General features: G+C 38.0%; 1 protein-coding gene across 1 annotated transcript in view; it reads left to right on the forward strand.

The window, feature by feature from the left end:
• DARS1 (aspartyl-tRNA synthetase 1) overlaps window positions 1-15724 on the forward strand; it is a 75684-nt gene extending 59960 nt beyond the window's left edge. Inside the window, exons 10-16 of the mRNA XM_058301031.2 lie at window positions 1207-1354; window positions 7694-7840; window positions 9664-9706; window positions 12025-12105; window positions 13310-13421; window positions 13614-13685; window positions 15050-15724. Of these exons, the coding sequence (XP_058157014.1) occupies window positions 1207-1354; window positions 7694-7840; window positions 9664-9706; window positions 12025-12105; window positions 13310-13421; window positions 13614-13685; window positions 15050-15141 (695 nt within the window). The 3' untranslated portion in view covers window positions 15142-15724. The remainder of the gene's footprint in view (window positions 1-1206; window positions 1355-7693; window positions 7841-9663; window positions 9707-12024; window positions 12106-13309; window positions 13422-13613; window positions 13686-15049) is intronic.
• Window positions 15725-16969: the final 1245 nt, after the last annotated feature.

A 16969-nucleotide genomic window follows, 5' to 3' on the forward strand; every position in this document is an offset into this window, starting at 1 on the left:
GTCTTAAATCTCTGGATTTATTAACCAGTTACTGAATACCTGCTGCATATATAGCCTTGTGCTAAGAATCATGCACATAAAAGAAGAATCAGCCAGCACTTCTCAAACATTAATGTGCACCTGAAACACTTGAGATCTTGTTAAAGTACAGGTTCTGATTTATAGGTTGGGGCTGGTACGTAAGATTCTGCATTTCTTACAATACTCTGATGCCACTGGTTTGCAGCCCACACTTTGAGTGACAAAGTAATAAACACTGTCCCTGCTTCCAAGACAGAATAAGACATACATACCTAGAGCAGTCACAGGGAATAATCAAATGATTTTCACAGCATATAATCAAATTGTTTTTGTACAATCAGCAGATTGGTGTCACTTATGTAGTATAGATAGTAAGTATATAAAAAGAGGGAGAAGGTAAAGTTTGCTAAAATCACTATAAAAGAAAATTCAAAATGAAATGGGCTTTAAGGACAGAATAGGATGTATAGTCAATTCAGATGGTATTCTAATAAAAAAGGCAGAATAAGAGCGTGGACTATGGGAAAACATAAGAATATGACTAGTTAGTATTAAGAAGGGTGAAATGTTAGGTGAGAATTAAATTGTGATGGCATTAATGTTTTAGACTTTTTGTCATTTTTTGTCTTATTACAGTAGTCATTTGGGAACCATTGTAAGTGACTGAGCAAGGAATGTGTTATAGGAATATTAATCTGACAGTGATGCGAAGGATGGAGCAGAGCTAGAGTCAGGAAGACGGAGAAGAGAAAGTACAGTGAGGATAATAAGAGCTAGACTGAGGTAATGGCTAGAATATGCATAATGTCACTTCATTTTACAGAGTGTCATTTAGCTTCAGTCACATTTTAATAAGAATGAGAATTCACTATACTGGTTTTAATTGAATCTATTTTTTAATTATTGGGAAGGCATCTTAGGATCTTGTATTCCCTCAGTTCTTGTGAGCCTCATTTTTTAATTTACATTTGGTACTGCTTTTCCTATATGACTGTAAGAGTTTGTAATGAACTTGCTGACCAAGGGGAAGCTGGAACAGATGGCCTATCAAAGGTTCTTCCAGCCCTGTAATGATATTAAAATAGTATCACTTGTGTACCACTATATAGAATTTTGTATTTAAGTCCCAATTTCTCTGAAACTTAAAACACCATTTGCTATGCATTACATTTATTAACTCTACAGTTTTCAGAGCTGAAGACTCTAATACTCACAGACATCTAACTGAATTTGTTGGTTTGGACATTGAAATGGCCTTTAATTACCATTACCATGAAGTTGTGGAAGAAATTGCTGACACCTTGGTACAAATATTCAAAGGACTTCAAGAAAGGTAAAGACTTTATTTCCCAAGATCAGTTTAATTTCAAATCATTTTGGGCTCTTTAAGACAGAAAAAAGGCAATTCTTTATTTAAAACATGTAAGCTAAGTTTCTGTTTCTATTGAGCATATATATTTTTAAAGACTTGTCAGGTGATCAGTTTCATTAGTGGAAAACTCCACACTCAAAATAGTACTGCTATTGGGACTTCAACTAGTTAATCTCTTTGGTGATGAGGTTACCAGATTATGAACAGCCTGGCTGTATTTGTTTTTCACTTGATACTGACATCCTAAATGTCAAGAAGTAGAGTGTATGTTACTTTTACAGCCGTTTAGTATTTAGGAAGCAGTTTGAGGTAATAGTTAAGAGCTTGGATTCAACTGCATGCAAATGGCCAGATCCCCCCTCTGCTACTTTATCTGTGTGGGCCTTGGGGAAGTTATCTTAATTCTATGCCTCAACTCAATTTTTTCAACCATTAAATGGATATTATCCACCTTTGACATTGGTTACGAGAATTAAATAAATTGACATGTGTGAAGTGCTTAAACTATGCCTGGCATATACTGAGCAACTCCGTGTAGATAAAAATTAATCTAAGAATTAAGTATTCCTGATACAGGCTTAATTTACAGGAGGGCAGATTGAGTAAAGATAAAGTAGTAGACTGACGGGACATTAACCTGTTTGGGTCTGGTGAATTGACAAAGAATGTTTACAGAAAGTCATCAGCCATATTCAGAACGTTCAGAAACCTTAATTATGTAAAGTGTCCACTTTACTTACGTCTTCTACATGGCAAATAGTTTTTCCCTTGAAGATTTATGAAAGTTGTTTACTTTTCATTATATTTAGTGTGGAGAAAATTGCAAAAGAAAACAGAAAACAAATTACCTCAAATCAAAAGAGTTCTTCTTTCTCTATAAATTTGACTATAATAGACTAACCTCGTTCTTTGATAACTGTTGAGGACAGTATTGAAATTTTTACTTGAAAACTACTGTAGCAGTTTGATATTGTTTATGAATTCTAAAATGAGGTACTAGATTATGTTTGTGAACTGGTCTGTTCCTCTGGGCATATTATATTGTATTGGATTCAAAGGTTTCACTTTTACTTGATTAAATTAGGATTAAGGCACTTTTTTCTTTTTTTTTTATTCCCACCATCCCCCACCCCATCCCACCCCCCATTGTCTGCTCTCTTGTGTCCATTCACTGTGTGTTCTGTGTCCGTTTGCATTCTCTTCAGGCGGCACAGGAATCTGTGTCTCTTTTTGTTACATCATTTTGCTGCATCAGCTCTCCGTGTGTGCGGTGCCACTCCTGGGCAGGCTGCACTTTTTGCGCAGGGCGGCTCTCCTTGCAGGGTGCAGTCCTTGCACATGGGGCACCCCTACATGGGGGCACCCCTGTGTGGCATGTCACTTCTTGCACTGCGTGTGGGCCAGCTCACCACATGGGCCAGGAGGCCCTGGGTTTGAACCCTGGACCTCCTATATGGTAGGTGGATGCTCTTATCAGTTGAGCCACTTCCACTTCCCTAATTAAGGCTTTGATTGAGCCACATCAGTAGCCCACACCAAGGGGGCAAGAATTCACAGAGAAAACTACATGGCAGGGTAGTTAGTTGGAGTTTTGGATGCTGGAACCCAGGAAGTAAACACACAGGAAAAGAAGACAAAGGAATTGAGATGACTCCATAGACACATCAGAGGGCCTGAGAAGAGAGAGAGCCTAATAGTCTACATCTGACCTTGTGGAGAGAACAGAGCAGCAGCTATCCTGGGGGGGATAGACAAAGCCTGAAGGAGCTGGGACCATGGAACCTTAGGAGGAAGAGGGAGGCTGAACCATTACAGACATCAGCTGCCATCTTGCTCCAACAGGTGGCAACAGACTTTGGTGAGGGAAGTAACATACTTGATGGCCTGGTAACTGTAAGCTTCTACCCCAAATAAATACCCTTTATAAAAGCCAACAGATTTCTGGTATTTTTGATCAGGACCCCTTTGTATTAGTTGACTAATACAGTTACTAATTCCAACCATTACTCATCATTGATGTATTTGGGTGCACTTCATTAGTATTTAAAAAGTTCAAAAATATTATGACTCTTAGGCCATTGGAAGAACCCTATGATCCTGTATAAAAATATTGTGGCGGGAAGAGGATTTGGCCTAATGGATAGGGCTTCCGCTACCACATGGGAGGTCCAAGGTTCAAACCCAGGGCCTCCTGACCTGTGTGGTGAGCTGGCCCACGCACAGTGCTGATGCTGATGTGCTCAAGGAGTGCTGTGCCACGCAGGGGTGTCCCCCGCATAGGGGAGTCCCACATGCAAGGAGTGTGCCCCGTAAGGAGAGCCAACCAGCTTGAAAAAATCGCAGCCTGCCTGGGAATGGTGCTGCACACACGGAGAGCTGACACAGCAAAATGATGCAGCAAAACGAGACACAGATTCTGGGTGCCGCTGATAAGATACAAGCAGACACAGAAGAACACCATCAAATGGACACAGAAAGCAGACACCTGGGGCAGGGGGTGGGGGCCAAGAAGGGGAGAGAAATAAATTTTAAAAAATAAAATCTTAAAAAAAAAAAAAAATATTGTGGCCTGTGGCAGAAGCACCAATATTTTCCAGGCATTCTCTGCATTGCATTGTACTTTTGATAAACTAGTTAATTACAAACTGACTTTTTTTTTTAACCTTTGTCCTCTGAAACATTTCAATGCAGCCTAATTTAAGCAATTTTCATTTAAATAGTCCATGGAAGAAACTATTGTTTCCTTATAAAACAAAATATCCTTTGCAACTATGATGAAGGAACATTTTCTTTTCCCATTTATAATTCAAGAAAGTTTCTGAAACCCATTAATTTTATGTATTGATGGCTCTTCTCTAATATTAGAGTATGAAATTTCCACTTCGGTTTTGGTTGTTTTTTTTTTAAGATTTATTTTATTTATTTCTCTCCCCTGTCCCCCGCCCTGGTTGTCTATTCTCTGTGTCTATTTGCTGCATCATCTTCTTTGTCCGCTTCTGTTGTTGTCAGCGGCACGGGAATCTGTTTCTTTTTGTTGCGTCATCTTGTTGTCTCAGCTCTCCGTGTGTGCAGCACCATTCTGGGCAGGCTGCACTTTCTTTCGCACTGGGCGGCTCTCCTTCCGGGGCGCACTCCTTGCACGTGGGGCTCCCCTGTGTGGGGGACACCCCTGCGTGGCACAGCACTCCTTGCGCACATCAGCACTGCACATGAGCCAGCTCCACATGGGTCAAGGAGGCCCGGGGTTTGAACCTTGGACCTCCCATGTGGTAGACGCACGCCCTAACCGCTGGGCCAAGTCTGCTTCCTCCACTTTGGTTTTTTTTTTTTAAGATTTATTTGTATTTATTTAATTCCCCTCCCCTCCCCCATTGTCTGTTTTCTGTGTCTTTTTTTTTTTTTGCTGCGTCTTGTTTCTTTGTCCGCTTCTGTTGTCGTCAGCGGCACGGGAAGTGTGGGTGGCGCCATTCCCCGGCAGGCTGCTCCCTCCTTCGCGCTGGGCTGCGACGGTTTGCTCAGTCGGTAGAGGTGGGGTCTGGCTGCGGACGAGGGGTCGGTCCCGCTTGGGACGAGGGGTCGGTCCGGCAGCAGACGAGGGGTCGGTCTCACAGGGGTCGCGCGGTTCGGGCTGACGGGGTCGCCCGGCGAAGCCGGCGACAAAGGGGTCACCCGGAGAAGCAGGCGACGAACTGGGGACAAGGGAGGCCAGGCCCTTGTCAGGGGCTCTCAGGACTGGAGGGCGCAGGGCAGAAGAACTACCGCGGAGACGAGGTAAACACACAAGTCCACTTTATTGAGGGAGAGGCAACAGTTTTATAGGGGCTGGGGAAGGCTGATTGGTCGAAGCCACGCTCTGTTCTAATTGGTTGCCAGAGAAAGGTCAGTGGGAGGTACTGGACGGGGGAGGGGTGGTGGTTAGGGATTGGCTGTTGCTGTTGCTGGGGGAAGTGGCAGGGTTTAGTGATTGGTGGCTGCTGTTGCTGGGGTAGAGGGCAGACTTGAGTTTCCCGCCCACGCCTGGCTGTTGCTGCTGTGGGGGGGGGGGGGGAGGGAAAAGGGCAGACTGGATTTTTCCGCCCACGCCTGGCTGTTGCTGCTGTTGGGGGGAGGGAAAAGGGCAGACTGGATTTTTCCACCCTGCGCCTGCGCAGGGAGAAAGAAGGCATCGTGTGGCGCTATCTGGGAGGAGGGGCGGCCGCGGAAGCATGGCTGCCGAGAAGGGGAGACCCGAGGGCACTCTGCGCCCATGCCGAGCTCTCTTCAGGGGTGGCGGTGGGCCCGACCAACCACCCTATTACAGGGGCAGCGGTTTGGAATAGGCCTACCGCAGCCGCCGCCCCCCGCCAGGTCAGCAGACCACACTTCAGCCCGAGGGGTGACCGCACTGGGCGGCTCTCCTTATGGGTGCACTCCTTGCGGGTGGGGCTCCCCTATGCGGGGGACACCCCTGTGTGGCACGGCACTCCTTGCGCGTATCAGCACTGCGCATGGGCCAGCTGCACACGGGTCAAGGAGGCCCAGGGCTTGAACCGCGGACCTCCCATGTGGTAGACGGACGCCCTAACCACTGGGCCAAAGTCCGTTTCCCTCCACTTTGGTTTTTATAACAACAAAGTGTGAATTGGGCCCTTCAGATTAATTAAATCTTCACTTGGACCCCGACATATAATCACTGGACTTTTTCAGTAAACTGAAGGTGGCAATTTGGAAATTAAAGCTTTCTTTCTATATTCTGAGTCATATGGGAATTCTAAGTTTCTTTGTCAGTTGTAAATTGGGTTACCTGGCTTGTGTCATGCCCCTCTCATGTTTATCATTGGTATCTATCTCCCATGCAAGAATAATAAGCAAATTTGTTTTAAAGTATTAATGGTTAGATTTTTGTACTAATGGTAATATCCAAAGAAAGCAGTTTAAAATTCATCATTGGGGTCTTTGTAATACTTCTTATATAAACGTATGAATGAATCCGTGGATAAGCTTTCTTGTCCCCATGAAAGCCAGGAAGTGATAGTGTTTTTATTTCTACTATTTTCATAGAATATAAGCATACTTTTTTCTTTTCTATTAATTATGGGCAATTTCAAAGCACATACAGAAGTAGGGAGACTAGTATCCATCTGCCCCATGGGATGTAAGGCCCCTCTCACTTAGAGGCAGAGTAGGCATCACTATCCCAGAATCCTCAGGATTGGTGAATGGATGATGGACTAGAATAGACTTAACTGGTATTGTAGTATGGACATTGTGATTCTAGCAATGGAAGAACTTTTATTACTGATGTGGAGGTGATGGCCACTGGAGGTTCTGAGGGAAGGGAGAGGGAAAAACAGGTGTAATATGGGGACATTTTTGGGACTTGGGAATTGTCCTGAATGATATGGCAATGACAGATACAAGCCATTATATGTCTTTTCATAACTTATAAACTTGTGCAGGAGATTGTAAATGACATTGCAAACTATAATCCACACTTAATGGCAGTGCTCCCAAATGTGCTCATCAATTCTAACAAACGAAAGATGTTAATATGGGAAAATGTGGGAGGCATTGGGAATGGGGCATATGGGAATCTCCTGTATTTTTTATGTAACATTTATGTAATCAAAGTATCTTTAAAAATATATATATAAAGTATATTTTTTTAAAAAAGAAAAAAAATAGGAAACTAACCTTATGAACTCCCTTGTACTCATTACTCATTTCAGCTGTTATTAATCTATGGTCAATTTTGTTTTAGCCACTTCCCCCGCCCTCTCTTATTTTGAAGCAAATCCCACCTATCATTTCATCCAAAAATACTTCAGCAAAAGTATACTTTTTTTTTTTACTTTTTAAATCTTTATAAGTTATCTTCCATAGCAGAAATTCAGTTCAGTGCAGTATTTGTTTTGTGCCCACTGTATATAGAAAAGGCACTAACTATAGGTATTATTAAAATAAATAAATTAGCACTTCCCTAAACAAACTTACAGTGTAAAAGGAGTGGGGGAGTTATAAGGCAAGTCTTTATTAATATGATAACAAGTATTGTTGTTAATGGAATAAAAAATCAAATTTTTGAAGCTTCATAAAATGAGCATTTTATGTTTTTTAACAATATTAGTTGTCACTGCATAGACAAACTACATGAGACTGAAAAATGTTAAATATCTTAAGTAAATTTGTTAAATAATTTTCGATAACTCTTTTCCTGGTCTCTGTACTGATTCAAAGAATGCTTTTTTATATTGCCACAGTGACCTCTTGTGGGGAAAACATTTATCTTACCCATTTTTAACTAAATTTTTGTTCAAATAGGTTTCAAACTGAAATTCAAACAGTGAATAAACAATTCCCATGTGAGCCATTCAAATATTTGGAACCAACTTTAAGGCTAGAGTATTGTGAAGCATTGGCCATGCTTAGGGAAGCCGGAGTTGAAATGGGAGATGAAGAAGACCTGAGGTTTGTCTCTATGATTTTTAAAACTTTAGTAATTAAGTGTAAGGTATAAAAGAATGACTATTTTAGTGAATGCTGTTTTCCCCCCAATTGATAAACTTCAGTTTTATTAACTTTGGGATACAGGGTGATGCTGTTTTTATTTCATGTGTTATCAGAAATAAAATACTGTGTTTAGTGCTATATCAATTCTAAGGGTCAATAATAGGGGAGTATGGGATTTTTTTCTGTTGGCCTAAGGAAAATATTCTAAAATTGACTAAGGTGATGATAACACAGCTCTGTGGTGAAATTGAAAGCCACTAAGTGTACATTTTGGCTGGAGTGTACAAGGCATGGGACTGTATAACATAGTGAAACGTGCAGTGGATTAGCATTCTCTAATGAACTTCAACAAATGAAATGTAGAATACTAATAATGGTGTTAATAATAGGGTAGTTTATGGAAAAAATACACCAAGTGTAAGTTATGGACCATAGTTAGCAGTAATGTTTTGATGATTTTCTTTTGTAATTTGTAACAAATAATGTTCCATAGCAATACAAGGTTTTGGTGATTGGGTGTTGTATGGGAATTCTGCACACTATGCTTGATTGATGTTTTAATCACAACTTCTCCAGTAAAAATTTTTGAAATTAAAGAAAAGTACTGCCAAGAGCTACATACAGGTTTTCAATAAAGAGAAGTCACAACTACAAAAAAAATACTGTTCAGTGGTAGTTTGCCTAAACATCAATTAATTTTGTTTATAAGTATCATATTTTCATTTTTTTCCCTGTTTACAACCTGTTAGAGAGCACAGGGACTTTTTGCCTGTGATTTTATCATCTAAACATGTTACTTCTCTTTCTAAATCATTGGTGTTGGGGTAGATAGTCTAAATCCATCCCCCCGCATGATTAGGCCATAAAACTGTTAAGTGCTCCAAAAGTTATAAAAATCACTGTCTCTTATTTTATATACAGTATGATATTCATACCATACAATCTTACATAATTTTGGAAAAAATTATGAAATTTAATAAAGATTAAACTTAGTATCTACTTATATTCTGATTTTTTAAAAAGAATACTTTTATTCAAGGATTCTTAAGATATTTAAGTGATCACGACAATACACAGGTATACTGGAGGGAAGGAGGTAATTACTGTCATTTTTTTTAGGGTTTTTCAAAAATATTTCACTCTAAAATCTTAACTTTTATTTGTTTTTGTTTAATCAGTAAGGAAATAATATTAATTTAAGCAGCCCTACATTGCTAGATGACACCTTAATGCAAACTATAAATTTTCTAATTACTTTTAAGTTGGGCTAAATATTTTTAAGTATTTTGGAAATTATTCTTAAATAGATAGAAGTTAAATTAGTTACCTCTTGCCTATAGAAATTTAATGCATTTTAAACCCTTTCACATTTTAGAGACTTTGAAATAACTGATTTTTAATTTTATAAACCTTTGATGAAGAGTATTTTATAAAGGGAGGCCATTTAGAAGTGGAACAATTTAATGGCAAGACTAGACCATGTTGATGTTGTGAACTTTTACTATTTGTAATTATAACTTATTTCATCCATATTTCTGAATCAGAGTTAATTAAATATTCTTGCAACACCTACTAAATACTAAGTCACCACCAGGTGCATTCATGAGAGGTTTTCAGTAGTGTTTGCCTTTTAAAAGAGGAGCAAGGCTAGACAATATGTATCTGAACTGAATTTTTTATTCTTTGAGAACTTCATATAGAAGAGGTGCCTTATTAAACTTAAAACTCTTTTTAAGTTGCTGTTTGATCTTTAAACACCTGATCTCATGTTTCTTTTTCAGTACACCAAATGAAAAACTGCTGGGTCGTCTGGTAAAGGAAAAGGTAGGACTCTTTCGTACATGCTGAATTTCTTTTTCTGAATCTGATATGTATCCTAATACTACAGAAAATTGTTAAAGTGACTATTCTTCCTACCATACCATAATTGTATGGTATAAATAAAAACCAAGATATACTATATATATTTTTAAGATTAAAACTCTAGAGTAATGAAATTGTTCTAAAATTCTTTGTGGTGATGAATGTTCAATACTGTGATTATACAAAATTAGCCGTTGATTGTACACTTTCATCTCAAACTGCTTTTTTAAAAAAAGATTAAAAACTTAGAAAATTGAAAAATAATCAGATTCTGCTCAGATGTGTGAATAACTCAGTTTTTATTTTTTTACTAAATTGTACTAAGAAGTCTCTAAAAATGGGGACACGGATGTGGCTCAAGTGATAGACCTTCCGCCTATCATACAGGAGGACCTAGGTTTGATCCCTGGGGCTTCCTGGTGAAAAAGAAGAGAAAGCGTGCCTGCATGGTGAGCCAGTGCCTGTGCGAGTGCCTGCTTGGTGAGCCAGTGCCCGCCCAGGCAAGCGAGTCACACAGCAATATGATAACACATTGAAAGAGAGACAAGGGGAGAGTCAAGGTGAAGCAGAAACCAGGAACTGAGGTGGCGCAATTGACAGGGAAATCTCTCTCCACATCAGAGGTCTACAGGATCGAATCCTGGTGAATTCTAGAGGAGAGAAAATGAGAAGACAACACAGACAGCAAAATCAGCAGGGTGGGAGGAGGGGAAGGGAGCAAATAAATAAATAAATCTTTAAAAAAGTAAAAATAAAATAAAAATCATACCAGTGTCAGATTATGTAGAAAGGATTTGATGTTATTTAGAAATGATCTCCCCTAGGAATTCCTGCTGTCCCATGGGACTTGGAGATGAACAAGCTTCCTTTCTGCCCCTTAGGTAAAAGCCACTCTCCTATATCATTTTCTTAAAGTCCAGAGAAGATAAAAGCTAAACTTAATATGGTCTTGTTTTTAGAAATTTAAGAGAATTATGTTATGAAATGAAAGCAGTCCTTGAGCTCCTCCTGCTGGTTTCACTCGAAACTTTTTTTTTTTTTTTTAAGATTTATTTTGTTTATTTCTCTCCCATTCCCCCCTGTTGTCTGCTCTCTGTGCCAATTCACTATGTTCTTCTGTGTCTGCTTGTATTATCAGGTGGCACTGGGAAACTGCGTCTCTTTTTTGTTGCATCATTTTGCTGCATCAGCTCTCTGTGTGTGTGGTGCCACTCCACAGCGCCCTGTGCTTTTTTCACGCAGGGTAGCTCTCCTTGCGGGGTGCACTCCTTGCATGTGGGGCACCCATACGCGGGGACACCCCTGCATGGCACAGCATTCCTTGCGTGGCAGCACTGCTCATGGGCCAGCTCACCACACGGATCAGGAGGCCCTGGGTATCAAACCCTGGACTCGTCCATAGGCGGCCGCCCTATCATTTGAGCCACATCCACTTTCCCACTCAAAACTATTAAACTGACTGGAAACTCAGATGTTTCTGAAACCATTTAATACTTGGTTTATACCTTTAAAATGCCAATTCAGTGGGACTATTTCTGGTTTGTCCACTCATTATTCTTCATTATTAGCAAAAAAATTTAATGTCAAAAACAGTTGAAATGTGATTGATTTCTTTTTTAATGAAATGTAGGTCACATTATAAGTATTTTTTCTAACAAAAATGTCATAATTTCTTGTGCATTTTATTTCAGTTGCAGTTTTTATTTTAAGAAAACTTACCGAATTTTAGTTTGATATCCAAATGAAAATTTAAGTTACTGGGAAAATATGCTATGTTTTTTATTTTGTTTTTGTTTGTTTGTTTTTTAAGATAAATATCATAAAAGATGTCATTTCTTCCCAAACTATTTTATAGATTTAATGTAGTTTTGGTTAAACCCAAAGGGAATTGGGATAATTTAACAAAAGTCATAAAATGCATTTGAAATGCTAAATATGCTAGACTAACAAAGGAGAAAAAAGAAAATCAAAGATGTTTATTGCAGTTTATGATAAGGGAGAAATTGGAAAGAGATTAAATATCAAAAAAATAGATAATTATTTGAACCATGGTTGAATAGTAAACAGCTTCTCAAAAAATCAGATGGATTTATGATATCATGGCAAAATGCTTTAAGGATACAGATGTTACATGAAAATAGAAGAATATTCAATTATATATACTTTGTGAATACAGTAATTTCAAAGGAAAAAAATAAGAAATTACCTAAATGTTAACCTGCCTTTTACTTGTATTAAATTTTAAAAATCTATTTTAATTGCATTTATTCTTTTTATAGTATGATACAGATTTTTATATTCTTGATAAATATCCATTGGCTGTAAGACCTTTCTATACAATGCCTGATCCAAGAAATCCTGTAAGTAATTTGTGTGGTGTTTTTTAAAGATTTATTTATTTTATTTATTTCCCTACCCTTTCATTGGTTGCACTTGCTGTCTGCTTTCTGTCCATTCATTGTTTGCTCATCTTTTTAGGAGGCACCAGGAACCAAACTGGGGACCTCCCATGTGGGAGGGAGGTGCCCCATGGCTTGAACCACCTCCACTCCCTAATTTGGTTTTAAATAACCTGTTTTGGAGAAGAAGGAAAACATTGTTGTTGTCAAATTGTTTACTAAAATGGGTTTTCATTAATTGCTATTTAAAAGGGCACGTTGTTATGCATGTTATTTCTGGTGTCTGCCAATACAGATCAAAATGAATGATATTTGAATATTCTAGCAAATTTTTTATGAAAACCTGTATTAAAAATCCTTTTTATGGATCATTTTTCTGACATCTTAAAAGGAAAAAACCACCATATCAATGATAAATAGTATACTACTAGATTTGCAAACTTTAGCAAATTGTTTTATCATTGACCTAGAACTGGGAATCCACATTCTGTATTGGGATTTGATAACCTAAATGATTCTTGTGGCCTGTGCTGTGTGCCGTTGCAGTGGTTTCCAAACCTTATGTGAAGCAGACTCACCTGGAGGCCTTTTTAAAAAGCAGCCTGCTGTACCCACCCCCAAAGTTTCTGATTAGTTGATCTCTCGTGGGGCCTGAGAATGAGAACCACTGGTTCATTGGAAGACATGGGAAATAAAATATATCTGCTTTTATCAGATAACTTATAGGGAACAGGTCAAACTGTGGTAAACTGACTTTCAATTTACTTCGCTAAAAAAAGGAATTTAAAATTTTTACTATTAACTCCTGTTGATAATTTGAATTTCCAAAAGTGACCCCAAAAAAAATCATACTTTAAAAACATTCCAAATGATAAAGTGAAATAAGGATCAGAACTCTTTCTTAAAAGTTAGGTACAATACTCTGATTCATATTTGAGGTTGTGGGAGAATGGGAACATGAAAATGGGAAAAGTAATTATCCAACCCTCAACAGTATAATACTACTTTGTAGAAATAAATTAGTTTCATTGGAGCAGATTGCATCATGAATTATAAGAAAAAATAGACTTTCTCTTCACGGAAGAGAGGTTTTTTCCATCTGTGTATAAGGAAAATAGAATGATAGCCACATAAAGAGTGGTGTTTTTGTTTGTTTTTCCTGCAGAAACAGTCCAACTCTTATGATATGTTTATGAGAGGGGAAGAAATACTGTCAGGAGCTCAAAGAATACATGATCCTCAGCTGCTAACAGAGAGAGCCTTACATCATGGAATTGGTAAAGAACTTAAATATATTTAGGAAAGTACTCTGAAAATGACACTTTTTTTAAAATCTTAAAGACTTCTCAAACTGGCAATATTTTATCTTCATTGAACAATAATTGCTTTTGTAATTTTTTTTCAGCTAAATAAGATGACAAATTGTGTTCTTTTTCATTGCCCTTTTTTTTTTTTTTTTTTTTTTGTAGATTTGGAGAAAATCAAGGCTTATATTGATTCTTTCCGCTTTGGGGCCCCTCCTCATGCTGGTGGAGGCATTGGTAATATTCTTTTAATATTATGTCATGTTGGTTTCCAACTAAGATTTCATTTGACAGGTTAATCCTTCAGCTCTAACTAAAAAGGAATAAGAGTGAGTGCTCATCCCCCTTCAGGAAACCATTGTTTCCAGTTTTCTGCTTATCTTTACAAAGATAATCTTTAAAAAGAAAATACTCAGCACACATCTATCATTTTATTATTTTTACACAGATTGTAGCGTACTATATAATATATATTGTAATTTGTTCCCTGTCAGTTCATAAATAGCTCTTTCATTCTTTTTGGTTTTTTCCTCACTGTATAGAATCAGTAGAAAGGGTATAATACCATAATACTGTTAACTGGCTTCCTATTGATGGACATGTAGTGATCAGCCTTTTGTTACTGCAAACAGTCTGCTATACTGAATGTATAATTTAAATTTTAATGGAAATTTAGGGCTATTTTATTATTATGTGCATATTCTTTAAGTATTTTATAAACTTTCATGATGAATTGACTCTGTAAATTTTAGCCTTAATTGTGAAAAAGAAAGCTATAATGGTAATATTGGATTTTATGTTCTTGCTTTAGCCAAAAAAGGAAAATTCAAAATACTACCTGTCTTTTGATAATTAAGACTTACAAGGAAAATGGGATGTGGTGATTTTTTTTTTTTAATTAGTCTGAAATTAGATTACTATAATAAAAGGTTCAGACTTACTTTTGCAGGTTTTTTGGTGAGGAGTAACAATAAAAATGTCAATTCTCATATTATTTGATCTTGCCTTCCATGTGTGAAATGCTAGCCTTATAAAATTTTAGTGAAATAGATATCAGAATGCATTGCAGAAGTTTCATTGACTAGTTCTGCTCAGTTTCTTTAGTGGTCCTTAGATGGTCAGTAATACAGTATTTAGGTCACATGCCAGAATCAGACTTTGTTTTCTGCCCTCAAAACATTTAGTATAATAACGTACTTAAGAGCCTTTTATGCTAAGGGCCACCATGTTACATGTCAGTGAAATTGTAATAAATTTCTGGTACTTCCACCAATTAACTTCCTTGGACAAGTTTATGACAACCATCTTATGTTGGTGGTCTGGACTGCATAATTAGAATCTGGTATCATTTGAACATACAGACTTATTAAGTTTTGATTTTTGTTTAAATCATAAATTTTGGACAATTACATAGATTTTTATATATTTGTAGTTCTCATTTCATAGAATCCATCCACTTAAGGATATCTCTCTCATAGGCCTTCCCCCCACATGTAGCATAATCTCTGTCTGAATCAATACCCAAATCATTCCATAATGAGTTAACTAAGAACGTGAGATGTTTTCAGAAAAGAAGTTAATGGTTATTTTGTTTTTCCCAGGGTTGGAACGAGTGACTATGCTGTTTTTGGGGTTGCACAATGTTCGTCAGACCTCAATGTTCCCCCGTGATCCCAAACGACTCACTCCTTAAAGAAAGCAGTGCATTTTCTTGCCAGTAACCTGCTATTTATTGATCAGGCTGTAGCTTAGGTACTTAAAATATGCAATAGAATAAAGTCCAGAGTGCCACAGTTACTTTTTTTATTAATTCTATATAGGTTGATTTAAAACGGAAGATTTTTTATAACTTTTGACAGACTTCAACGGAAAATGCTTGAACATTTAAATGAGAAATTCATTTGGTTATGATAGAAATTCATATTTCATTAATACAGTAAATGTTAACAGTTTTAAACAGTTAAGATTTGCAATTTTTTTCTTTTCCATATTAACATGGACACAGGACTGATATCTTAAATTTTCAATATTTGAGCTTATTTTTTTAAATTATGATATTAGATTAGTAACAATTGGGAACTATCTGAGATTTTAATGAGTGTGTAATTGGCATACCATGGAATTTTAGGGAGAAAGTATCAATTCTTGAAAGTTATGCCAAGAATTCATGTAAAGCAGGTAAAAATACTGGTTAGAAAATATGAATATTCAATAAATATTTATTAAATTGTTAAATTCTAAACCTGAGATTTCAATAAATTTTCAAGTTAATTATACATGATGTGTTTGTGTGACTTTGTGGCAGTCTGATTTTATAACTGGTTCTTTGCATTCATAATCTGATAAAAGACAAAATACACAGATGGCTTATGTAAATTCCTAGAAGCAAATGAAAATTAATACATATATATTATATATATATATATATATATTTTTAATATACCAGGACCTTGTAAATGGGAAGTTGGTGCTCAACCACTGAGCCACATTGGCTCCCCTGAGTTGATTTTTACATTTGTTTGTTTACTTGTTTGTTTTTATTTTTTAGGAGGCACTGGAAAGTGAGCCTGGGACCTCCTCTGTGGATAGTAGGCACTGAACTTCTTGAGCCACATCTGCTCCAAAAAACCCAATATATTCCTTTTTTTTTTTTTTTTTTCAATTTATTTCTCTCCCCTCCCACCCAGTTGTCTATCTCTCTGTCCATTCACTGTGTGTTCTTCTGTGACTGCTTCTATCCTTATCAGATGGCACCAGAATCTGTTTCTTTTTATTGCATCATCTTGTGTCAGCTTTCCGTGTGTGCGGTACCATTCTTGAGCAGGCTGCACTTTGTTTCGCACTGGGCGACTCTCCTTGTGCGTGGGTCTCCACTGCAAGGGGCACACCTCTGCATGGCAGGGCACTCTTAAACAGGCATCAACACTGCGCAGGGCCAGCCCCACACACGTCAAGGAGGCCCAGGGTTTGAACTGCGGACCTCCCACGTGGTAGGTGGACACCCTATCCACTGGGACAAGTCCACTTCCCCCCAATATATATTTTTTTGTCTTTATTTTTTTAATATTACATTCAAAAATGTAGATTCCCCCCCAACCTCCTCACCCTACAACCCCTACAACAACAATCTCCTCCATCATCATGAGACATTCCCTGCATTTGGTGAATACATCTCTGAGCACCGCTGCACCTCATGGTAATGGTCCATACCATAGCCCACACTTTCCTACATTGCACCCAGTGGGCCATGGGAGGACACACAATGTCCAGTAACCGTCCCCGCAGCACCACCCAGGACTACTTCAAACCCAAAAACACCCCCACATCTCATCTCTTCCTCCCATTCCCCACCCCAGCAGCCACCATGGCCACCCTCTCCACACCAATGCCACGTCCTCTTCAATTACTAATTACAATAGTTCATGAATAGAACTTCAGTAAGTCCACTCCAATCCACACTCCATTCCTCCATCCTGTGGACCTTGGAATGGCCGTGTCCACTCCACCCCTACATCAAGAGG

Source organism: Dasypus novemcinctus, chromosome 7, assembly GCF_030445035.2.
Source record: "Dasypus novemcinctus isolate mDasNov1 chromosome 7, mDasNov1.1.hap2, whole genome shotgun sequence".
Taxonomy (NCBI): Eukaryota; Metazoa; Chordata; class Mammalia; order Cingulata; family Dasypodidae; genus Dasypus; species Dasypus novemcinctus.